Genomic DNA, 26,538 nt, shown 5'->3' on the forward strand with positions numbered 1-26,538 from the left:
CTTTAAGGTCCCCACAGCTGCCCACATGCAGCTACTCCATCACTCGCCACAAAACCAAAAGAGAAGCCTATCGCTTCTGGAAAATTTGCCTGCCTGTCTTTCTCACACAGAAATACTGGGTAGCTCAGAAATGGCAGCGAGCTTTTAAGCTCCCTCTCCAGAGACACTTTTACTTTTGAGGACAAGCATATACATGTGCAGGGCACAAAGCTCTTGCAGGTTCAGGAGCTCTGTGGATGAAGCTCCAGGATAGAAGCTAGGGAAAATCAGGCTGGCAAGAGGAGGGGTCTGGGGTCTGCAGGGCTCAGTTCTAGCTACTTCAAACACCTTCGTTGCTACACCACCTAGTATTTCCTTCTGGTGTCTTCTGTAAATCAAATTAACTGAGACTTGTGTTTGAATCTGGCCTATGTCCTCCCGCAGTAGAAGGCCGAGCTTTTTAACCAAATTAATGGTGCTGGGGATTCCATAAATTGTAAAGCTCCATCCTTCATTGTGCAACTAAAGGCTCTTTGGATAAGGTTAGTAGGTTTCAAATTGGCTTTTATGAGAGTAAACTGTCTCTATGGTTCTAAAACTGGCATGCGGAGAGGCCTCTCCTCAGTGCTTTTTCCACCTGGTATTTAAGTAAAATTAAAGTGTCAAAGGAGAATAAGAATAAAACTGATTAACTGTGTGTGGCTAATAATAATAATAATAAAGTGGAAAACATTTTGGACTAAAATTAATGGACACATCTTTAGTATGTCATACATGAATTTATCTGCATGACTTCCACTCATGTTAATGGGGAGACACTTGGCTAAATATCTGCTCAGTGAGCTGTTAATTCATCCCTAAGGGATAAAATTTAAATTTAAACTTACAAAGGCCATTTAATGTTAAAGATGAAACACTGTATTAAATTCATATGGTTTTCCAAATAGAAATGAGTAGGAAAATAAATTAGCAGTGATATATTTGTGTGAATGCTGAAATTTCTGAATTTAGTGATTAATTTGGGGCAGTCATAAGTCATGGCATCCTGATGCTGAGCAATACCAGGCCAGTGTGATATTCTGGTGTTCTAGCACTAGCTGTTTCTTAACACCTGAAAAAAGTAAGTGCTTGATAACATATTTATAATCAGCATTTTTCATTCTAGTTACTCTCAACAGTTGACCTAATTTCTGATACAGGTGTAATGCAGGATTCCTTAGTTTATATTTGACCTCTAGGTCTTTCAGAAATCTTCTGAATTATGCAGCACTTATATTTAAGTGTTTCACAGATTTACTATGAAAAAAACCCAATTGCTTTTTATAATTTTAAATTAGTTCCCTTCCAGTCTCTCCCTTGTTCTTTTCTTAAGGAAAAGATTATTAGTTCTAATTTTGCTTTAGCTACTATTGCTGATTTCCTATCTTTCACTGTGTTGTCTCTTTAGAATTCTTTTTCTAAATTAAATGATCCAAAACTTTTGAGCCACTCTCCTTATAAATGTTTTTGATCTATATCTTCCCCTACATCTCTCATGATTTATGCTTGCTGCTTCTATTTATTTTTTCTAGTTCTGCCTTTGTCCTTTTAAGCATCAATTGTCAAAACCTTGTGTAAAGTGTCCCACCAATTTATGCAGACCACCATATTCACTGTGTTATTACCCCTTCATCTCCACTCCCACAGAAGACTGTCACTTGTCTTTTTCTTATCACTGCACTTAACAACTGTTTTCCTGAAGCTCTTCACAGTGATTCACTGCTTGACATTTAGCCCAATTTCTACCCCTCATTTCTTCCTCCTCCCCTCACACACCCAGTGTTATATGAATAAATAGTTGAGACCACACATCCCAATGCTTGATGCTTTTTTAACCTGCACTTATAAGCAGTTAAAAAGACCTTCTGAAATTCCTCACAGCCTTCTCTGCTGTTCAAGTACGTTATCTCCTGTGCCACCTGTCATTTTTGCCACCTCTGTGTTCACCTCCCACCAGAATGAACATACATGAAATAATAATCTTTATGCTGGGGGTACCCTCAGATAGCCCCTTCCCATTTAGAAAATTGCTCGTCTCTTCCACCTCATTGCTCTTTATCACTTAACCAGCTTCTAATCCATGTCTGATCTTGTCTGGCTGACTGTTTGCTCTCTGCAGGATGTGCCAGTCCTTTTAGCATTCTTGTTCAATGTTGTGGTGCTGTATAAATATTTATTCATATATAAGTCCTTCTGAGTAAATTTTATCAACTCATAGACATCAAGGTGCTATATACCTATTAACATTTTTTTTCCAATTAGCTCTTCTACCACTGAGATAAGGTTTCTGCTCTGTAATTACTAGGGTCATCCTTTGCATCTTGTTTTAAATTAGAGAAAATATTAACTATTCTCCAGTCCTAGCATTTGGAGTATGCTGTATTCTGCAGTTCTGTGTGAGAAAATATCTCTTACCTTTGAAAAGAGTAACCACACTGCTATCAGTGTGGGCAAGTTCTGACCTTCAACAACCCTCTGCTACTGCAGCCTCAGGGTCTCTCAAGGTAATGCCTTAATGTTATGAGCCTTCATCGCATCCAGCCTTAGAGTCCATAAAGCTCATTTTCACTTGGGCCTTAAGCCAAGTGGTAAATCAGGCTCTGACAAGAGGTATGTGTCAGAAGTAAGTCAGCATGGCATGTGGCTACCCTACCTTCCAACAACAGAAAGACAACTACCAAGTAACTTCCCTAGATATGCTCACTTTAGGGAACATTGCTCATGTCTCAATCTTAAAATACTGCATTAGAGGCAACAACACAAAATGCACTTTCCTTGTGATTTTCCTCTCTAGATGTGCTCTGACCGGATTAAAATAATGGGCATTGTTCCTATGCAAAAATTTTGCCTTCCTTAAAAATTCCTGAGTGGGAAAAAAGAGTAAAGGCTGAATGATTCAGCTGCCCCCTATAAGTAATAAATCTGGAAGGGAAGAGAGTTTACAAGTGACTTAATTGTAATTTTCAAGTGTGAGCACAAGAATAAAGCAAGAGGAAATGAAGTCAAATATCTCAAGGAACCCATGTCTCTGTGTTACTAAAAGAGTATTTCCAGCAGTATATACATTTACTTTGTATTAGTCCTTGACTGGGAAAAATCAGTTCAACGTTAGGCTCACTCTTGAAACAAAGTTCACTAGGATGCTGTGGTGGCATCCACTCAGAGGTGGCAAAAGTTCTCTCCAACCTCTTCTAAGTTAATTCGCTCATAAATACTGCCAATACCCCATTCTCACTCATACATAGTCTTAACAGCAGCACACGCAGCTCTGAGAAAAGACTTGAGAATCCATGGAAGCAGTAAATACCCAAAAGAAGTAACAAAGAAAGAATGAAAATACCTCATGATATTTTTTCACTGTTTTCCCTGACACGCAGGTGCAGGATTTCCAGTTTGGAGTCCCACAGCCACAGTTTCCACCGCAGCGCTGGACAAGGAGGCAGCGGGGGAAGAAAACTACGTTTGTCAGCTTCAGCTCCTCCCTTAAATTGACAGAGTAGTTCCTTGGAGTGCAGCTGTAACGCTTCACATCATCATTCAACCTGTCCAGGTCAACTGCAATGCAAAAGAAGTTTCATTAGTGAGGTCAGAGTGGGACATTCCTCTGCTTTATGCTGTTCCCCAGGCAGTCAAGAACACAGAGTGATGGGGCCCTCGTTGAAAAATATGTGAACTATAGGAGTGATTTCTGAACACATAAACATCAACCTTCCCATTTTAAATCATTACAGGTGGGCATCCAGGCTGTCATCCTTCTCCCACTGACTGCCACAGCAGAGATCACACTGACTATAAAGGTGAAGGGAAGGTTTGTAGTAAAATACTGGCCTGAAAGCTGAAGACGGGTCATTTTATTTGCTTTGTCACGCATCATTGGATCATTGGGCAAGATATTCCACCTCTGCTACATTCTTCTCTCCTCTGTTTATATCTGGCTTACTTAGATGCTAAGATCTATTTTTTTATTATGGGCAAAACCAAAGCCCTTCCTGTGGTCAGCAGAGAAACATTCTTGGAGAGTGATTCAGCCCTTCCTTGGTAAGAGCATTTAGGACAGCCTGCATGACTTTCTCCCTCCACATGACTGCCTGTCTGTACTGTTAATGAATAGAATTTAGATAATTCATTTTTAGATGGAGAAACCAATCTAAGCAGTATTAGTTTCATCTGGTAAATGTTACTATAATAGGCATACAAATAAATACAATCAAAATTAACAGGCTCGTTGAATGCCAGGAGTTGGTTGATGTTTAAATGGCTAGTATCTGAGATTTGCCATGTAAGCAAGTGGTAAAGCCAGCCATAAAAATAACTTACAGACTATCAAATGTGAGTTTAAATTCTGTTTCTAGCTTTAGCTTGTGAGGCTAAAACAAAACAAAAACTGGTTTTTATAAATACATTTTTTAACAATTGTGACACAGACAAAAGTAACAAATTGAATGAGTTTTATTTCTAAAGAAATAGATTTCTTTTTTCTTTCTTTTCTATCTTCTTCTTTCCTAAGGATTCTATCCACCAACTAAGTATTCAAAGCTCAGTAAATCATTCAGGAATGGGGGCCACGTAAACTTGTGTTGAGTCCAACTCCAAACAGTATTTACTAACAAAAGCATCAACAGGAAAATAGGGATGGCTCACATGAGAACTAAGGTAACAGTCCAGTGTTTGTAAACATACCAGATTTTCAGGGCATGATTAACAGGTCAACATAACCTCTGGTTCTGAGAACACTTATGCTTGTGCTCTAATACAAATATTTGAAAACTTACAACAAAAGACACTTGATACTTTCTGTGACTCAGGCCTTGTCAACATCACTAAGTTATTTGTGGAAAAAGCTGTTGATTTGTAAATATCACGGACCTTTACATTTTGACCTGGAGATATTCACAAGGCTGATATGCAGGAGGCAAGGGTACATAAATGTCAGAAGTGCTATTATAGAAAATCATAGCAGATTCACTTTCCTGACAAGGTGTTATCTCAGTCAATGAGAATTTAACAGATAAATTGCTATTTTATAGCAATTATAATACATTCCCCCATGAAATCTTGTGGTTCTCTCCAGAGAGCTAGCATTTCTCCAAAAGAGGTACAGATCATCCTCCTGCTATAAGCACAAAATCAATGGGACTGGTGGTATACTCATGCACCGAGAGAAAAATACACTGTGAGTGCCTTTAGCCAGGACTGGCAAGTCCAGGGTATATTGATTTCTTTGTTTTAACAGATGATATTTTCTTCTCCACTGTCATTCTTCAAAGCCACCTCTTCTCACTGCAGGCTTTCAGGCTAATTCTTTCCATAGGGAAGAGTTTCCCACACCTCCAAACATTCTCATCAGGACCTTTGCCATCAGCTTTGCTAACTGGTAAAGCAAAGCACTATCTGGCTAGTATTCATTTCAGCCAACTGATGTGAAAGAAAAAACCACTAAAGGAAGAGGAGAGCTGAAAATTTTCTGCCTTCATCACTAATGAGATTGCTTGAGGGGAAAGCCTGGATCATCCACACTGACACTGCAGCAATCCAGGGAAATATCTATGAGATACTCGGATAAGCAGAAAGGTCTTCTTTTAGTGATGTTGAAAACAAGTAACCTTAAGCAGAGAAGAAAAGCCTAAATAAACAATTTAAGAGATACACAAGTCATCCTCCATTAAAATTTATTTGGGAGTAAACATCTACACTCATTTTACTCTGCTCTACAGAACCGCAGTGCTTGATAGCAATAAGGTGAGCATGCAGTGCGCTCTGTGAACAATGTATACTGTACTCTGGTAGCACCACACTGACACACAAGAACAGTTCCCCTTGCCTAATTAAATCCTAAGCTCCAGATCACGGTTTATTGCCCCCTAACAAAAGAATACATTTTATTCCGAGCAACTTCTCTCTGCTGAAAGCTTCAATATGCATTTTTTCCTGTCTTTGAATTGTTTTACTGTCTGGAGCTAGTCCATTTCCTCATCCATATAACAACGAGATTTTACAGTACAGTCAGTTTCATGCACCACTTCACTGCTGTGACTAAAATGTAACTGAGCCTTGGTATGATTGGTGTGAAATCCAGCTGCTTTACTTATCAAGGACTGAAACCACTGGAGTCCTTAATTTAAAACTAGAACTAAAAGGTTCTTTAGACTGGATGTAAATAATTCCCAAGTATTATTACAGAATGTCTGCATCAGAGACAGCTTAAAAGTAAGGCAAACATAAAAGAGATGCACTGGAGCACTAAAGTGGATACTTGGGGCCCAAGGTTTACCCCCTCCTTCCCTTAAATCCTCTGCTTAAAACCATCCTCAGTTCTTTAACATAGCTCTATGGCATGTGTTCACCTTGAAGAATTCATCAAAATATTCTGTTATTCTGTGATCCTAATCAGAGGTAGGCACTGAAATCAGAGACTGCAGCTAATGCCATGTTTTATTTTGAAAAAGGGAGCCCTTAAAGATTGAGGAAAAAACCTCTGCTGCTGGTCACTGATCAATTTTAAAAAGATGGGTGGTCTGTTAGGGTTGCTTTTAACATTTTATCTGTTTCAAATTCACACATGGTCTTAGCATCATCACAACTGAAAACTCTACACCTTTTCATGCACCAGTCACAGAGCAGAGCAAAGGTGTAAGGGATGGTAGCCACCTTGCCATGGTATTCTTATACCATACATCAAAGCCATCTACAAGCAAGGCAAGAAGGATTCGGGCAGCTGCAGACTGGTCAGCCCATGATAAAATTAAGGGGCAAATCCTTCTTGGAAGAAATGCCCAGGCACATGACAGATAAGGGGGTGACTGGGAACATCCAGATTGGATTTAACAAGACCAACCTCAGAGTTGGCTATGATGAGACATCTGTCTTTCTGGATGAGGTGAAAGCAGCAGAGGCATCTGCTGATTTTTGAAAGTGATCCATAGCATCCTTCCAGCCAGATTTCTGAGATATAATGGAATAGGTGGGCTACAAATTCAGTAGATTACTGGAATATCTGAGAGACTTGAGGAAAATGGTCAGCAATTCCAAGTACAACTGGTAGCTGGTTAATATTTGTGTTCCCCCACAGGGTAATGCTGGGGTCAATACTGCTAAAGATCTGCAGGTAAACTAGAGGCACTGTAAAAGCCATCAAAGATATTCAGAGCAGTGTTGCATCTGATTGAAGCTAGTGTGTGGCTGAACTTGAGTTGGAAAATTCACAAATAAGCTGGAGAGGGACTTTATACAAGGACAAGTACTGATAGGACAAGGGGATATTGTTTCATACTGAATAAGGTAGGTTTAGATTAGATATGAAGAAGAAAGTCTTTACTGTGAGGCTGGTGAGACACTGGAAAAGGTTGCCCAGAGAGGTTGTGGATGTCCCATTCCTGGAAGTGTTCTAGGTTGGAAGGGTTTTGAGCAACCTGGTCTAGTGCAAGGAGTCTCTGTCCATGGCAAGAGCATTGGATTATCTCTAAGATTATCTCTAAGGTCCCTTTCAATCCAAACCATTCTGTGATTGTATGATCTCAACAATGTAACCATGAACATTGGGATTATCAACATAATGATATCCTCACAATTATATGGCAATAACAGATGAAATATAATTTCCTGGTCGCATCTTCCACTGGGTAAATAATCTAAATGCTTTGACATTGATGAAATAATTCTTCTCCATACCAAATTTTGACCAAATCCTTTGGCTTTTAGACTTAAACACATATGGGTGATGGTTTTGACTGCTCCACTGCACATGCTTAATGATACCACACTGGGCAATTTATTAAATATACCTGGAAACTTGGAAGGTATCTAAATCCTTCCGATGGGAGCTAAGAAGATCTTGCAATTTGAAATTACTGCAGATTCATAGCACCAAGACAAATCTCCTCAATACAGCAACTATTATTTTAGAGGAACAAAAGATCAAGATTTCAGTAGGATAATAACTGTTTTCATGGAACAAAGGGCAAAATATATAGGCCTATTACAGACTGGCAAACCAATTATCAGCTGTGGTTCAGGTCAAGTAGCAGAAGCAGGCCAAACTATTGGACACAGCTCCATTGAAATGAATAGAAAAGAGCATCTTATTCTAGTCATAAATAACATGCTGTAAGTTTCACTAGCAGTTTTAAAAAGGGTTTAATAAGAAAACCTTTCACTGAAGTGACCAACAATTACATCGCGTAACATGCAAGGGAAAATCTCATTTGTCACCGAGAGGGAGAAGGTAGGAATGTAGACATGAATTAGATTGTGAAATTAATGAATGTGTGCAGTTTGCATGCAACAGACTACTTCGTTCCTAACTGAAGAAGGGTGGGAGAAATATTCTGGTTTTCAAGCACCAGGAATACTTTAAATTATCAGCTATTTAAGAAGGTATTCCATATACTTGGAATGTTCAAATTTGCCATGAATGAGCGAGCATTCAGCATTTATGATGCCTGCACTCACTGAAACTCGCTGGCAGCCATCCCAGAGTCTTCCAAGGAAGAGTGCATGGATGTTTGCAGTAATTTATTGGCCACTGCTTGCAAGCCCCTGAGAAACAACATTAAAATTTTAACTTCTTGCTAGACCATTTTAAGTAATGGCAATTAGAAACTATTAAGGGCATGGTGAAACTTACCTGATCTTGGGAACAGATTTGGCAATGAACAGCAGAAACATTCCGTGAAGACCCATGGTCTGACCTCACTACTTCCCTTCCAGAGAGCATTGTGGTTATGCCAGCAAGTGTTTATTTATTTAACTTGTAAAGCTGTCACCGCAGACATGCTATTGCAAGAATGTCCCACCTGATTAATTTCCTCTGATAGCCAAAGGCTTCTTGTGTACTATTTCCAAAAAAGGCAACGAGCTTAGAGGCAGGGGTAGTCTTGTTAATTACCAGAATGTATCTATCTACATGTGTTCCTGCTTCCCAGGTTTATCTATGGGAAAACAAAACAAAACAAAACATTCCATCCCTTTCTAAAGACAACCCCTTTCTCTGGGTACCAGTCCCATGACATTTGGATTTACTTCTATGATGAGAAACAGTGAACTTGTTCTTTTTCCCTTCTGTCTTCCTTTGTACACAAACCATTTCACAGGTGGAGGTCTTTTTTTAATTAAAAATCCTTATTCAATGGGAGGTAAAAAATTAGAGACAACAGCAAAACAAAATGCAAACAAGTATGTGGGAAAAGTTAAATAATATTTAATTGATGGTTGGAATTGTTTACAACAGTATCTCTTGGAAGCTCTTCTAATACTACTAACCAGAAAAATTCATGCTTTCAGAAATTTAAACTAGGATGAAGATGCTGCCTTGAAACATGTCTGAACTCTCCTTATGACTCTCTAAAAAATAGAAACCTGTCTGTGAAGAAGTTGAACATAATTGTGAAGCATGGATGTCTACTTTACCTGTGTTTTTGCCATGAACAGTATTAAATAGCCCAATAGCTAGTGATACCTTTTTTGTAGATGCTTAATATTTGTAATAACCAAATTACTATGACACTGAGGTCAGCCATATATTACAGCAATGTAAAAGGAATTCTTTTAAAGTAAATACTTTGGTATGACCTGCTTTTTTTCTAAGAGCCTAGGATGAACATAAAGCTGAATATTTGCACTTTCAGAGTTTCTAAAATGCAGCAATTGGCAGCAAACCTTTATGAGTATATTTACAACTGCATAGGTTATTTGAAACATCTATCATATTTTCATGTAGGTGTATACCAGTGTTAGCTTATACAGTGCCTCCCATTTCAGAATTGTGAAAATCTGAATGTGTCTTCCCCTTTTCTGTCCTGTTCTGCCAGTCTGGATTACACTGTGATTTTACAGTCAGCTTTCACTGGAGTGGTTAACAGCAAACCTTGCTGAACATATACAGAATTAAATTTCAAACTTCATGTGGTTATTAGTGAGACACATTTCATACCAATATCTCACTTCAGTAGTGAGAAATGCAATATAAATTTCAATAGCAATGCAATTTTGATTTCAATGGAAAGAAATGCACTTAACTCAAAAGAATTACATCAGTATTGTAGAGATGTGAGACCAGATTTTGTAGACTGAATGGAGTTACCATAAATATAGATTTAATCACTCTTCAACTTTCAGGTACTTGCAAGAGATATCCAGGCAGGGACTGATCTGTATATGCATCTATTAATGTGTACAAATACAAAAAATCACAGAATCCAGAAGTGGACACAGGATCTGAGGTGTGGCCTCAGCAGTGCCCAGTACAGGGGGATGGTCACTGCACTGGTCCTGCTGGTCACACCATAGTTGATCCAGGCCAGGATGCCATCAGCCTTTTTGGCCACCTGGGCACACTCTGGATCATGTTCAGGTGCTGCTGACCAGCACCCCCAGGTCCTTTTCCACTGAGCAGTTTCCAAGCCACTGCCCCCAGCCTGTAGCACAGCCTGAGGTTGCTGTGACCTCAGTGCAGGACCCAGCACTTGGTCTTGTTGAAACTTTTACAGTTTGCTTTGGTCCATCAATGCAGCAACGATGGAACCAGGAAACAAAGATGGAGACAGAGCCTACTTTGAAAGAACAAAAGGTTCTGGACTCAAATTTTAACATAGGAAAACCTAATTAAATGTTGAAAAGTACTTTTTGTTTGTTTGTTTTTGTTCAGGGAGTGGTTTCAAAGAGATTGAGCAGCCTCCATTCTTGGAGATATTAAAAACCTGATTTGACATGGTCACGAGCAACCTTCAGTTGATGACCCTGCCTTGAGAAGGGGTATTTAAGTTCTTGAGGAGTCTTCCCACTTCATCTATTCCCCGATTCTGTGAGTTTCAGCTATGATAAGATACTGTCCTCTTATTTCCCTGACCTTGATATTTACAGATTAATAACTGGCAAATTAAGAAAGCATACAATTTAAATATCATTTATCTCCTATCCCTGTTATCAGAATTAGTATTCAGCAACACTACCTCTTTTAGGTCAATTTTGTGCCAGAGTTTGGTATGGGCAGAAGGTTGGATAGGAGTGAAATTATTAGTAATTAATTTATACCATTTATATGGTGTGATCTGAAAATACGGAGAAAGATAGGCAGAGATTACATCAAATTGCTCTTACCTGCCTCAGGGCTGTTCTAACTTAGGATAACAAAAAAACCCCTGAGCTGTAAGCCGAAACAGATAGGTATCTGAAATAAATTACGATATAATCTACTGCTTTCTTTGCTGCAAGGTTACCCCAGTGCCTATAAACATTGCTCAGAGATCCACACTGTCTGTGTTTAAAAGACACCAAGCATTTTTAATTTAAGGATTTGTTAAAGCTATTCCTTACTCCGCACACCCTCCAAGAACAAGCTTTTAATCTTGTCAGAATTTTATGACTAAACAAAAATTCTTAACTGAAATTTTTTAAAGATTTCATTGTGGTGAGGTATGTTAGGCCAGAGAGCTGCTAACTGTCAGGGAATTTGGCCTTTGGTTTGAAAATAAAAGGAAAACTGTTATAAAAGGTTTTTTTTCTTTTTCCTGTAACCAAACCACCACCACCAAACAATCCTATTAAAATAAATCAAGTATTAAAACTGTAACTGGAAAAATGTTCAGCTTCTTGCTACACAAGAAGCTGAATTACATTTATAATAAATGGAGAAAATGTTATGTATCTGAATTTTCTGAGCATTGCCAGATCAGATTGATACCTGTAGCCTGCATAATTAGCATCAATAAAGCATCAAATGCTATTTTATATTTATATGGCTATTTAAATATATGGGATACTGGACAAAATATGATCTGAGAATGAAATGATATCTGGAGAACCAGATTCTAATCAGCTTCTATTAAAAACAGAACAGACCCTTCATTTCTTTTTTATACATATCTACTGGTGCCAAATCCAGCCTGGATGAATAAGGGACACACAGATCATGCTCCACACACCCCACAGAGATCACACCACTCTTGAAAGTCATGCACTGACACTTAGGTGAAGTTTTTCCAGAAGTTACTTGAAATTTCTGGGGTACCAAAAGGGAGTAAAGGGGTTGACTTCTTGCTGAATGTGTACTCAGGGTTTTATCACATATTCCTTTGAAGTGCTGAGCCCAGAAACAATGAAAGCCAAACTGTCTTGGAAATTGTACACCAGTACTTGGGTCTACTAATACACTGTACATGCCTGAGGTTATTCTCCTTGTCCTCCAAGGACAATAGCCTCAGGACAGCCCACAGTCCTACCACTCACCTCTTACTCTCCAGTCAAGGTGGACACATGAATGGCAGGTGGCCTCTGCCAGATCCTGGTTCATGCCCAGCAATGACCAGGCTGACAATTTAGAAATATTGTATTTCAGGGCCTGGGAAAACTTCTTGAAAAGGTATTCCCTCATATAGATACAGTCTATATAACTCTTTTAAAGAGCAAAGCCTCATAATTTGGTAACAAGGAAGTTACAAACGTGGAACTACAATTCTCTCTCCCTCCTTAGAACATGCTTAAGGTGTGGGGGGATGGGGTCTGAGGGGTAAATAAATGGTAGATTGCACAGAATGGGAACTGTGATTTGGGAATTATAATTTTAAAGTTATAAAGAAGAATGCATGTGAATATACAACTTGAAAATAGATGACAGCAAGAGAAATCAAATAAAATTCTTCACTCCAGATCTTCTGTGAAAACGACAGCAATTGTTATCCTGGAGAGTCCAAACAGACCTCCTACATCCCTACTGCACATGAAAGGCAATTTCATCAGGCCCTTCAGTGCATGGTTACCCCACAGCACAATTGTGTCTTCTCCATAGTGCTTCTTTATCATTACGGCTTTGTACTGCCAGCTAAATGCCCCTTTGCTTTACCATTTGGTGGATGACTTGAACTAACAGAAGGAAAAAAGAAACATAACCCAGAAGTGTGTGCTTTGCTCAATTACAGACAAAGATGTTAAACCATCATAATGTTCCCTGCCAACATAATGAAAAACAGTGAGATGTTCACATCCTAAAAAAACCAGCTGCACATACAGGTGTCTGCACCAGATGCTTCCCTAAGCGCAGTGTGATAGAAGTGATTATTCCTCACTCAACAGAGAACAGTCCCTAAGCAGGGTATTTAAAGAAGGATGATAACACAGGCAATTAGGAGCCCCACGCTTTACACACAAAGCAATGCTTAAGAGGGTAGAACCATCTGTCTTTACATGCGGACTTGTGTTTTTATTTGTGAATTTATCATAAAAAAGGGGCAGTTTTCAGTCTGATTTCTCAAGTGAGATCCTACCTGGAAATTGATAAGGATTAAATGACACATCCCTGGTTTTAATAGGTGGTACCTTGCCCTGTGACTCCAACAGGAACATGAACACTGGAATGTAATACCTGACTGATGGACTTTCCTGTGAGGAGTGAAGGAATATCTTGTCCTTGTCTCACAGTATGCCTAAGTATGTCCCAAAGTCTATACCTACCTTTAGATTTCCTGTCATGGTAGCTCCTGCCTCGATAATGGTGCCCACTGTCTGTGTAGAGATTCTCAAGATCTTCTTGCCAGGAGTCTGGGTTGAAGTGTTTGAGCAGATCCTCCACGGTGTCAAATGCAGCAATGGTCTGATCCAATGCTTCCGCTGTGAGTGTGGGGTCAGTCACTGATGGAGAGGGATAGGAGACCCCCTAAGAGTGACATACATCTCAGTGTACTTGGCAGAAATTACAGCACCACTTTAAACAACTGAAAACAGTTATTGACAATCTTGTTTCCTTATTGAGTGAAACTGTTACTTCGGGCCATCTTTTCAAGTCTTTGGGCCAGGACTTTCTTATACCTATGTTTTCTTTTTGTAAGAAGATATAACAAGAAATTCCCTAACAAATCCCAGAGGAGATGCATGGAGCAAAAGAACTGCCACTGGTAGACTGTCAGTATTTACATGCACTCCTCAATGGGAATGATGGTTTGCACATATAGAGAGATGAAATGAAAATGTCTTTTGAAAGCACTGTGATGACCATGGCCACAGAAATTAATATGCCAGTTCTGTTGGTTATTTCACATGAGGCAGATCAGAAACCACAGTAGAGAAAGACAAATACAAAAAGTCCACTAGACTATCTTTCTCTGGTCAATTTGGATAACGAATTTGGCATGGTTAGAGACTTGGAAAAACGGCCCTTTATTACCCAAAATTAAATGTATTACAAAACACTAATGAATTGACATTGAACTGACCTTTTACCTAAAGTACAATTTACTAAACAAACAGAAAAAAACCATGATATTTGGATCTTGGGGGTGCTGGTGGGTGAGAGGCTGGACATGACCTGGCAATGTGCTTGCAGCCAGGAAAGCTGATGATGTCCTGGGCTGCATCCAAAGCAGCAAGGAGAAGGGAGGGGATTCTGCCCCTCTGCTCTGCTCTGCTCTGCTCTGCTGAGACCCCACCTGCAGTGCTGCATCCAGGTCTGGGCTCCCATCACAGGAAGGACATGAATCCGTTGGAGTCAGTGCAGAGGAGGGACATCAAGATTATTAGAGGGATGGAGGAAAGACTAAGAGAATTGAAATTGTTCAGCCTAGAGAAGGAAAGGCTATGGGGTGACCTAACTGTGGCCTACCAATGCCTGAAGGGAGCCTACAAGAAAGATGAAGAGAAACTTTTTACAAGAGCAGGTAGTGATAAGACAAAGTGGAACAGCTTTAAAATCAAAGAGGGTATGTCTGGATTAGATTTGAGGAAGAAAATCTTCACTGTGAGGGTGGTGAGACACTGGAACAGGTTGTTGAAAGAGTCTGTGGATGCTTCATCCCTGACAGTGTTCACAGTCAGGTTAGAGAGGACTGTGAGCAGCCTGGTCCAATGAGAGGCATCCCTGCCCACTTCAAGGGGATTGAAACTAGCTGATTCCTAAGGAACCTTCCAACCCAAGCCATTCTATAATTCTGTGATCTCAGAAATGTAATAATAAATATTTGGATGACAAACATAGTAATATCCTCACAATTATATCATAAGACCAAATGGAATAATTATTTTACATCAGTAAGGACCAAGTACCGTTCTCTGAGTGTTCCCACTGAACTTCTGACACAATTTGAGTTGACAGAATGATTGCAGCATTTTCAGTTTTATTGGAGAGGACTTGAAACATTTTTAAAATTCTTAATTTAGAATCACAATATTCACTATCCTGATATCACTTTTCCCCTTTTCCAAGAACAAGGCCAAATAGTATGTAAAATATGTACAAGAAAAACTATTAATGCAGATCTCTTACTTTCCAAAGGACTATAATCAATTTTGTCCAACAACAGGCATACTATGCCACATGAATTGTTTGGTCTTGTAAGTTAAAACACTGGAGAGAAACCCCTAGAAACCAATATTGTTTCATGAAAACCCAGCTCAGAAGTAATGCAGCAGAAATATGCCAGTTGAAACTGATGGCTGCCCAAAATATATGTTTTGCCTCATCTTCCAAGTAAATGCATATGTTAAACTATTAATCTTTGCAATTAACTTCACTTGCTTGGGTCGTAATGGGAGGGTCAATTTAGGTGAGTAAATTCACCCACTTGTTTGCAGGATTGTGTCCTTCCATTCCTCCTATAATGATTTGAAAGTACATATATATATTAAAATAAAACACTTGTCTTTAGTGGTAAGCTGTATCACAAACCTAACAATTCTTGACATTTTCCTGCATAATATTTGCTGAAAATATGGACAGTCCAAATTATTAAAAATCAGGAAGAGAAGAAACAGAAAACACAACAATAGTGCAGTCAAGAATGCATAGCTGCACTTTACGGCTCACCACCAACAGCTCAAGAAGTTTCAGTGGGCCCACTTGTGACTGAAATGCCTCTCTAGGGCAGTGCCAAGACAGGGTGCAGAGGCCTGTAAAAATTCATGACCCCTTAAAAAGGAAGGCACACCTCGAAGCCTCTCTCCTGACTTCTACATGGCTTGGAATAGAGACTGTCAGAGAGATGCAAGTCCCAGCAGTTAAGAAGCTCACACCAGCAAAGTGAACACAACTCTGTTATCTAAAGCAATGTTGTAGGGGAGACTATGCTGCAGCCAGCATCAGTGTGCCAATACAGCTGCTGAGGTTACAAAAGGAAAAGGCACCTAAATCCTATTTTCTTACTGAGGAGTGCTTGGTGGAGCTCATGGCAGTCCAGCAGGGAAAGATCAGAAACTGACTGCCTTTCAACAGTGAGATGGCCCAAGGATGCTGAAGGAACAGAAGCATAAAAAATCAGGCCACAGGTGTGTGCCTTACTAAATGCAGGAGGTTTTTTCCCACATGTTCAACTATACATTTCATTACAGAAGTGAAGGTCAAGCTCTGAATAGGCAGGGCATTTCAAAACTCATACAGGCAGCTGGGATTCCCCATTTTTTTTCATATAAAAGCTCCTACTCAAGAGATTTGTGCAGCCTCGTTCAAACACAGAAGGAAGCTTAACTTTTTCTCAGTGACAGCCAAATCAAGAGGAATTATTTCAACAGCTGAGATAGCCTCCTGGCAGCAACATCATGTGACAGGCCCAAAAGCAACTTCAAAGCTGCCAATCCAACTGCCTCTCTTTTGTCCTGCCAAGAATGAGGTGCTGGCTTTAGCAGAGTCTGTGCTCGGTGTAATCTGACTTCTGAGATCACATCCAAAGAGCGGGCAAGAGGAAATGTAAGAAGCAATGAAGAGCCAAAATCTTCCACATTATGTACCTCCTTTGCATTTCTTAAAAGCACTGAATACATTTTTAATTTACTGGAACACAAAGGTATCTTTTTTTGGTATGTGCTCTTGCCCTTAATTTCTGTTCACTCATTCTTTTCACTTTCCTATCTCTATTGTGAGCCTGACAGGCAATTCAATGTGCATCACAGCTTTTTCTTGGTCATAAAATTACTTTACATATAATCGAAACTAACCTGATAAGGAGTTGGATTTTGTTTCTTTTTTTTTTTTTTTTTTCCCTGAGTTTGCCATGATGGGTTAAGGGCAGGAGCATTTTTTTTTTACCTTTCTGAGAAAAAACCCAAACAAAAAAACAACCCAAAATATAACTGTAATATGATCTCAGATAGGGAAGAAAGAATTTGCTTACTCTAAAATTTTTATTCTGAGAGTTGTAATGTGTCTATATCCTAAAATAAATCTTTGGGTTACTTGTGGGTTTGAGAGAAGAAACTCAGACCTGCCATACTACCTGAGCATCAGCAGAATTGTATGTCATCTTGTCCAAGACTGACAGGTCTGAGTTTGTCCTCTGCCTCTCAAGACCTTAACAGAATCCCTGAATCTTTCTCTCCTGAAGAACTTGGATGTCCTCAGACATTTTCCTTGGTGCCTTTGTGAAAAATTGCTCAATCTCCCTGCCTTTTTTTCTCTGAGGATAAAAGGGACTTGTGGGTGCCATGTGCTCAAGAAAGTGTATTGTATTAGATAGGGAATGGCATGAGAAAACCAGTGAAACTGAGGTTCTGCTTCTGGCTTTGCTGTAGGTTTCCATGTGACCTTGGGAAACAGCTCGCTACCTGTAACATTTGTATTGAACTTCCTTAGACACAACACATTAAAACGATTTTTCAGAAAAAAAAAAAAAAGATGCAAAACCATGAACTCGATTTTTCAATACGAAAAGGATAGTGGGTTATTGTTTGGTACATTGTGCATTTTATGATGTTAAGGATGCTAATTAACATGGCGTTTACCATAGGCTTAGTCTCATTTACATAGTTACCTGATGAGGGAGCCCTAGGCTTACTTTTTCAAACATCAGCCTACCATATTTTTAAACAAAATATTCCATCACATTGATTTTTTCCCCCAAGCCCACATTAGAATGAAAAATGAATTTGTGTCTTCTGGTAAAACTGTTGTAGCATCTCCTGCTTGGCACATCCAGTAGATCTCAGCCTTGCTAACATCACTCCTCAAGACTTTCCGCAGTTGGTTCCAGGCAATCAGTGAATGATATCATGAAGGGCAAGTGTCATTTTGAGAATTCAAGAGTAAACACAACTGAGATTGGCTTAACACCTTCTAATTTTGGCAGCAGAGAGTTTTCTCTCTACTTGCTGCCTTGATTGGACCCTGATCAGTACAATTTACCCATATTTTATTTACTGCTCCTTCACCAGCTGCTCCTGGCAGCTACTGTAACAAAGGTGCTATCACTAAGCTCTCTTCCATAAATGCTTCAGACATTGGTCTCAAGCCTGCTTTAAGCACTTACCCCCATCTCATCTATTCCAAGAGGAGTTAACAAGAACCGTAACAAGCAGGCAACAAAGCACACAGAAGAGGACTGCCCGTATTATGAATTCTCATGCTACTATGCCATTCCCCAGCACTGGGAAATGGCCGAGAGGACAGATTTTTTGCCAATGACACAAATCACATGTAATGAAAAGAAAATTAATTTTTTTATTAGATTACCTGGGTTTTTTTCTTTCTTATTTTTTCTCTCAAGTTGCAATTTGCTGCTGAATATGGAGCAATTGTATCTGACTTCAGATATATTTTACTGGAAACACTTAAAAATATTCTCAGTATTGACAGTGAAGGGCCAGATCCCCTTTCCTGCCACCTTGCTTTCCATATAGTCTTCCATGTAAGTCAAGGTATTCCATGATTAAAAATTTTAAGTTTTTATCTTGGATTTTCATACTGGCAGGATGAGTTTGAAAGCAAGAAATGTTCCCCAATGGCTGTCTCACGTGCTGTCTCACGGCTAAGGGCATATCCTGAATCTTTTATCTCTAAAAACATACTGTTTGAATCCAGTATCAGTTGGATAAAAACTTTGTTCATCCTCTTTCAAAGGTGAATACATGGTCTCTCTGTGCAGATGCCATTTTAGTGAGCTGGATTCAAGCCACCCTATCAATCCATTCATGGGCAAAACAGTGAGAAATTACTTACTGAGACAGAGCTTGTGACTGACTCCCAGTTGGTTTCTGAGGCTGCATGCTGGAAATCATCCTAAGGGGAAAAACACATAGGAAAAATCACCATTAAGACAACATCCTAAATTAACTACAGAACCTAAAAAATATTTCAGCAATCAACATCTGTCACTTTTTCTAACCCTTTTTAATGCAAAAGTCCCTTGCCATGTGTTACTCCTCACTAAAGCTACTTCCATTCAGGTTCTTTTTCAATGTTTATAAATTCCTTGTGAGTTTGCTTGGACAAGAATTATTATTATTATTATTATTATTATTATTATTATTATTATTATTATTATTATCATCATCATCATCATCATCATCATCATCAACAATAACAGTAATAATAATACCTATCTGATATATGCTGCTTTGCATAGCAGGACCTAATCTGGTCAAGGACATTACAATTCCTCTGCCAACACAGATATTAAACACCATCTCTGTATGTCTACAATCAGAGTATTAATGCAGTTACCAATCTGATCTTGTGGAAAGAACATGAACATGCTACTTCCCTGGTACTACTTAGTCAAGGTGAAAAGCAGGGTAATCTAATCCATTTGAAAAGTAGTCCTAACATGACTGTACTGCTTTTGGTACTTGTGCTGAACCCTGATGATCCTTGCACTATGTTTTCTTATATCAAAAAACCCAGCCACAGAACATTCCCATTAACAGCATCATTGGACAGAATCTCTGGGAATTTATGATTAATTTCAGCTCAGGGATGGGATTATATTATCTATCTTTGGACCTCTACAAAGCCAACATCTAAGCTAGTTAGTCTTATTTCCATTTACAATACTAAACCTGGCATTTCTGGGGTACAAATCATCTAATCTGTTTTAGAAGCTTTACTTGGGATGATAGTGCACCCTGAAAATGTTTTTTTTGTCTTCATTGTCTCTACAAAGGAAACCTGGGAGGCTGATCTTAGATACAGATGTCAAAACTGTAGATATTGACATGTGGTCACCTAAATTCCAAACCACTTCTCTGACCAGTGATGAGCAATCACTACTTAAATAATGAAGAAGCCATTTCTTTAATCTTTTGGCAGCTTTACTCATTTCCAACTGGAATAACTAAACTGTGAAAAATGGAAAAAAAAGGCAGCATCACAGAATGGTTATTAAACACACACATGCAGTGAATAGCTAATGATTGGCATGAATATGCAGGTAAGGAAAGTGGACTGAAGTGACAGCATACCAAGATTTTAATTTCTAACAATAGAATTTATAATGAAAAGTTTTAAGGAGGATGGGTCAATGCCTTGGCTGACAGTTTCATACTGACTCAGTATCTGATTAGCTTTTTTTTTAAGCTGGCAACTGAAAGGGGAAATGGAAAGGAAACTGCACAGCTGACGCTCACTAGACTTGATCCTGCATTGGACCATACATAGATATAAATGCATATATTATTTCTTAGGAATGGAAAAGAGAAAATTGATCTCATAATTTGCTAATTCACCAATAAAGCGTTCCTTTAGTCAAGAAGGACAGAGCTGCTTTCAGATCCAGAATCAATATGCTTGGTTTTTTAATGTTTTTCATTTGCTATAGAAAAATATTTAAATGCCTCAAAAGTCACAAGATTGTTTATTCAATACTGTTACTGTTTCTTCTTCTTCGGTATTTAAGACTAATAGCAATTAAGAAATCCCATCACTAAATGACCACTGAAACTGCAGAGCAATTAAAATGTCAATAATTATGTGGTCATTTTCTGCTAAGAATACAGAAAAAAAAAAGAAATTTTCAATGCAGATTTTTTTTCTTAAAAACAGTAAAGAGTTATGCAAGCTATAATCAGGTCATACACCATTCTAAATATGCCTACCTTGGCCACATTCTCTACACATTTGGTTGCTCAGTTCTTGACAAGCCACAATTTAAATTAAATAAAAATGTATTTGAAAAGCTCCTGAGTCCTCTGGTGAAGGCTGCCAGTCGCAAAACTTGGAAATAATTTCCTCTCTGTCATTAGCTTCCATTTAGCACTTCCAGGAAAAAAGTGGCATTGAGTTCAAAAGCATTATTTTAAAACAGAAACAATTTGCTTCACTGAATGTTTTGAGAAGACTGTAGTCTTGAGTTCAAAGGGATGGACCACTTGTTTTATCTAAATGCAGGTATCAAAACTGTTTCTTTAGTCTGTGATTCTTTGAGCTGGTTCACGCCAGATAACCCCTCCAAAATCCAGACATAGACACGTGTACCACCTGCTTCTTGGATCTCAAACCTGATGACTGCACATTTCAACTCTGATTATATTCAACCTGCATAAACTATTCACAACTCTATGGCTTTGTTCCACCACCACTCAAGGCAGCTGCAGTCATTCTTGGCTTCTTGGCGCTTTCAGCCTCCACAGTTTGGAGATTATTATTATCTATGGCTTCTGCTTGCAGCTATTTCAAATAATAATATCAAAGTGGTTCTCATCATTACAAAACCCTCTCCTCCTTCTCACTATTGCCCCTAGCAGAAGCTGAAGGGCAAATCTATTTTCAGTGCTATCGGTTCAATTTATTCTACCTCGTTCACATGAATTTGCCTGTGATTGCTTTGGCTGTTGTTTTGCTGTTGTTTCTTCATTACTTAAAACAATATTAAAAGTTTTAGTTATAACATTTCAAAACCCACCAAAATTCTCATATCTTTTCTTACTGAATCAGGAACAACAGGGTGGTAATAATTTAGCGTCATCACCCTGACAACAGTGCTTCTATTTTTGTATTTGTGTCATGGTAACATAAAAACTTTACCAGACACTTCAGCAAAGCACTGAATTAACTGTTCTACAAGCAGCAAAAATACAGACAAAACAACAGGACTACCAATCACCCTCTGATAGCAGCTACACTCAGTAAAGAAAAATTACTTCCAGACATCAACTTCCAAAATTACACCTCAGCAAGACAAATTGTGAGTCAGTCCTCAGAGTTAAATATGTATGGACATTGATATATTGTTCCTGGCTCTGTTACAGACAAAGAGAAGCTACTCTCTCCATTTGCAGATGGACTTTATAGCCTGTCTCCCACCACTGATCGCCAGTAAGTGACAAGGAGTCACAGGGAATAATCCTGTGTTTCACCCAGAGCTTTCACAAGTGGAGATCATGATGCAGAATCACAGATATTGATATATGAGACTGCAGAGCCAGATAGCACTGGTTCCTGAGTAAGATGATGTGCAGCCTGAGGGTCCATGACCTGCAGCAGCACAGGCTCTGCTGTGTTGGAGCCATGGGGCTTGGCAGGGTCAGTAGGAACAGAGAGGCATCAGGAAAACACTGGGATGTGGCTGGGAAGTGCGCCAGTTGGAGAAGCATGCTGTCATGACTCACTTTGGTGTACCCACCCATGTGGCTAAACATGCAAGTTCTCCCAGCTATGATGAGTTACTGCCCGGTCCTCCAATTAAAAGCAAGAAGCACTGTGATTCTTCACTTTTTTACCTAGTTTTTCACTGCAGGTTAGCCTTTTGTCATCTTGGTGCATGACTGCTGTGAGGAAGGATGCCTGGGATAGGCAATAACCACCACAGGACTCGCACAGCACACTGACAGTTCTCTCCAGTGCAAAGAAACAGCCCCATACCTCTATAAGTTAGCTTTTCTGTCAATTCTTTTCCTTAATGTGCAGGTTTCTGGGTAGATTGGATCAGATTTGGTAAAAAATTGTTCATCTGACAAAACAACTACAAAATATTGCTCATGAAAGTTGAGGCAATGCTCTCCACTTCAGTTAGTGGGGAAGGTTCTCAAAAGAGGTGTCATAAGGAAGAGTGCAGTCCAGAGAGCACCCCTGACTGAGGATTAGGGCCCATTGGTTCAGTAGGGTCTTCTCCTAAAGGAGTCACCTTTTCCACTGTGCCCTTCTACTCAGAAGAGAAGTGAAGGAGAAAGGGTCAAAATGCAGGCATGTTCTTGGGGCAAGTAAGCATGAGAAAGGGGAAGAATGCAGCAAGCTAAGAAAAAATAAGAACAGAGATGCTGGAGTGTTGAGCTCTGCCTGTGGTTACCCCATTTGTGGTATTTAGACACCGTAACTATAAATGATCCGAAAGAAAAGCAGTTTCCAGAAATTTACAGAAGAACGGGACTAAGGGATGTACTGAGACATACAGAAGATCCTGCAGAAACAAATCATGGGTGAAATAGGGAATGTTCAGAGGTCCAGTAAAGAAACAAAAAGAAGTTATGAGCTCTCCCTGGAATGCAAGGATTAGGGATGGAGGACAATGGAAGGTCTGCAAGGAAAAATTAGTGTCAATTGCAACTTGAAGAAAAAAGAGACAAAATTATCCTAATATTTAGATTAAAAAACAGAAACTCAGTGATACCCATTGTTGAACAACAGCCAACATGTATCTATGGCATTCAGAGCTATATGCAGACAGGTTGCTGATAAGCAGAAAAACTTGTATTTAGTACAACAACAACAACAAAACAAAATATACAACAACAAAATATAATACCCTGTAAATCTTTCTCTTTTTTTTTCCTGCCATAAGCAGTAGTACCTATATTCTCACTAACAACTGAATTTACAGGTATTACATTTTCCATACAAAGCGACACATATTTCAGGCATATTAACTCCATACTCAGAACATGCTGTATAACAGAAATCGTGTTATATAAGTTAAAGACAAAAGAAAGATCATAGTTCATTCAAAAGAAATGCTGTGATACATATTCGAGGTTGTACACTTCAAATGATTAAATTTCATATTGCATGTAGCATTTTAGTACACTCTGATTTTTATAAGTATATTGATTTACACTTTGAAATATCTTTTTCTTGTACCACACTTTCATTTTGTCACATTGCTGGGTTTTAATTTAGTATCAGAATGGTATTTATTAACACCCCCTAAAGATGCTGAAAGATACCTACAGCAGGCTACTAGGAATCCAGAGGCTGGATTTTTCTTACAGTAATGGTCAAACTGCTGCTCTATTCAGCTCTGGTGACCAGACATTAAAATAAAAGTTACTGAATTTGAAGACCATGCAACAATGATGGTTCTTAATCTGGGAATCATGCCTTGCAATGAAACATTAAGTGCGGGCCAGTGTCTTTCAAGAAGATTAGATGTGAATTGACCCTGTCTCTCCAGATAACAACCCACACTTTGCTCTTTTGAGCCAATTACCAATGTCAACAAGCTCTTTCATTTGGCAGTGCAGGCATTAACAAAACCAGGTAGCTGCAATGTGAAGGCAGCAATATCCAAACTGGAAGTATGAGCAAACTTTACCACTGACACCAGCTACTATTAGAACAGCTACGAAATTAACAAATGACTTTAATAATATTTAATTTTCTTTTCTATTTTTTGATGCAGTCCCATAAAGGCAGGCTATCCATGACAACAGTATTTTAAAGTCAGTAACAAAAGGTCAGACAGACACCAAACTGTCTGATCTCAAATGTAAGAGTGTGATTCTTGCCCCTCAAAAAAGACATAAATTGAGTTTCTGAAGCCTAGTTACCACTATGTATAAGTAGTTACAATCTTATCAGCTAAGTTAATACTAATGCAAGGCAACATATAAAATCTCTCTTGAATTTTTCTGACACATTTACTAGCTATAAATGAACAGGAAATAGGAGATACTTAAGATTTCAGAAGTTTAAGGCTGTAATAACGACTTTGGTTAACTGCAGTTTGTTATATTTATTTATGAAAAGCTGAAGTAAAACTGAAACAAAAGAATATATTTAATAAATTATGTTTCATCAATGCTCCTCTTCATCTTTCATCCAGCTCTGGAAATAGGCACTCCTGGGTGCATACTGGAAGAATGTGAGAGACAGACTTTTTAATGATCTCTCTAAAGTCACATAATACTTGTTCAAATGAGACAGTAGTTATGCCTTTGAAAAATCAGATGTCATCCGACACTACTATGCCTATGAGCATCCTGTTTGCTACTCATAACTACAAGAAAGTGTGCAGGACTTCATTATCACACTGTGCAAATTGTGTATTACCTTTATTTTTTCCATTTATCACAGAAGCCTGTCCTCGTATCTCTCTGTACAAAGGATTTACTAATAGTTAATTTGCTGCATACTGCAGTTAAGCAATTGTAAACAAAACACAAATCAACTAACATTCATTGTAAATATTCTGCAATTCTTCCTTTGCCATTTTTATCTGAATGGCAAATTTTGATTCTGCAATTAAACACTGGGACACAAAACTTGAAAGGCTCTCCCAGGCTGTCTCTTCCAAACCCCTCAGACTGGTTGGCTGTTTCCATGCTAAATTTATCTTTATTGCACTTATGTAAGTACCAGCTTTATCCTTTTCTTCCCCTCCCAAGTTTGCTTCCTGCAGTAATTCTGAAGAGATGTTATATCTCCTCTCAGCATCCATTTTATTACACTAAGCAAGCCAAGCTGTCTTGGCCCTTAGTAAGAAATGTCCTCTTCTCCCCCATTGTCCCTGAACTCAGTCCAAGAAAAATGTGGTTGCTCTGTACCTTGGGGACCAGAACTGTACAAAGTATTCCAGGAAAGATGCAACTACAGCCTCACTGGTCACATGCCTAGTACACTGAGACATTTTCTTTGTCCCTGTTCAATAACCAGTGATATGTCATTTAAAAGCAAGTAGTTTTGCTATTAATCTCTACATGAGTGACCTCTTTGCTCATTTTTGGGCTGTTCCATTTCACTGCAAATCAATTCTGTGCTGCTCAAGGTCATCCAGCTTGCCTCTCTCATACTCTGATTTTTTCATTCATGAGCAATGCACTTCAGCAATGTACGTGCTGCAAAAACCATTAAAATGCTACTCTGCAGGTTGTACTCTGGTCCCTAAAACATCCCAAAAAACCCCCCAAACTTACTGTAAGATCAACCTTTTACAAACTCCTATAAGCAAGCTATCCCTGGCTGGATACTCCCTTCTGTCTTACAGGCCACTGCCTGCCCTCTGACTGCCACATGCCACCTTCTCCAGCACAAGCCACCGTTTCCTGCGTGACACTGAGATGCTCCTCTGAAGTCCAACTACATTTGCTAAACAGCATTTCCTTCCATTCCAGGCTATCCTTCAGTCTGGAATGAGTTTCTTTGATAAAGAGAGGTGGAGTTTTCTTTTCCTAGTTTCCTGCATTCTTAACCACCTATTTTGCTGACAAGTGCCCTGTAAGCATTCTAGGTCAGACCTAGAAGTGTGAAGGTGCCCTGGCCACTCTGCTGCCATTGATGCTATAGGCTGCCACTGCATTCACCGTCTCCACGGGAACCCTGGCTCACCTTACTGCAATCCAGGGATGCAATCCAGGTGCATTATGCTTACACTGCATCTGCTCCTCACTCCCTTTCTATTCCTGTTGTATATAAAGGAGACCTTTCAGAAGTGACTCTTGGTGCCTTGTGGTCTGCAATGCCCATCTTCCAGCAGTGACAGTGGAGAGGTCTGAAGGCAATTTGGCTCCTTGCTCACCTTGGGTCTGTGCCTTAGCACACCTGGCCCACAGAGGCATCCCATTTTGCAGGGCTTGCTGGTCCCCCTGTGATGGTCCATGCTGGCTCTGCCAGGGCAGTGGGAA

The 26,538-nt window shown here is 39.2% G+C and overlaps 1 protein-coding gene across 4 annotated transcripts in view; it reads right to left on the reverse strand.

Annotated features, from left to right (window-relative positions):
• Positions 1–26,538, reverse strand: part of PDGFD (platelet derived growth factor D) — a 141,661-nt gene that overhangs the window by 10,745 nt on the left and 104,378 nt on the right. For all 4 annotated transcript variants that reach the window (XM_066175755.1, XM_066175751.1, XM_066175752.1 and 1 more), the window contains 3 exons: positions 18,926–18,985; positions 13,462–13,663; positions 3,359–3,573 (listed from right to left, as the gene is read on the reverse strand). In XM_066175755.1, coding sequence (XP_066031852.1) covers positions 3,359–3,573; positions 13,462–13,663; positions 18,926–18,985 — 477 coding nt within the window. The remainder of the gene's footprint in view (positions 1–3,358; positions 3,574–13,461; positions 13,664–18,925; positions 18,986–26,538) is intronic.

This window comes from Chamaea fasciata, unplaced genomic scaffold, assembly GCF_029207755.1.
Source record: "Chamaea fasciata isolate MVZ Bird 193981 ecotype frontalis unplaced genomic scaffold, bChaFas1.0.hap1 SCAF_2, whole genome shotgun sequence".
NCBI lineage: Eukaryota > Metazoa > Chordata > Aves > Passeriformes > Sylviidae > Chamaea > Chamaea fasciata.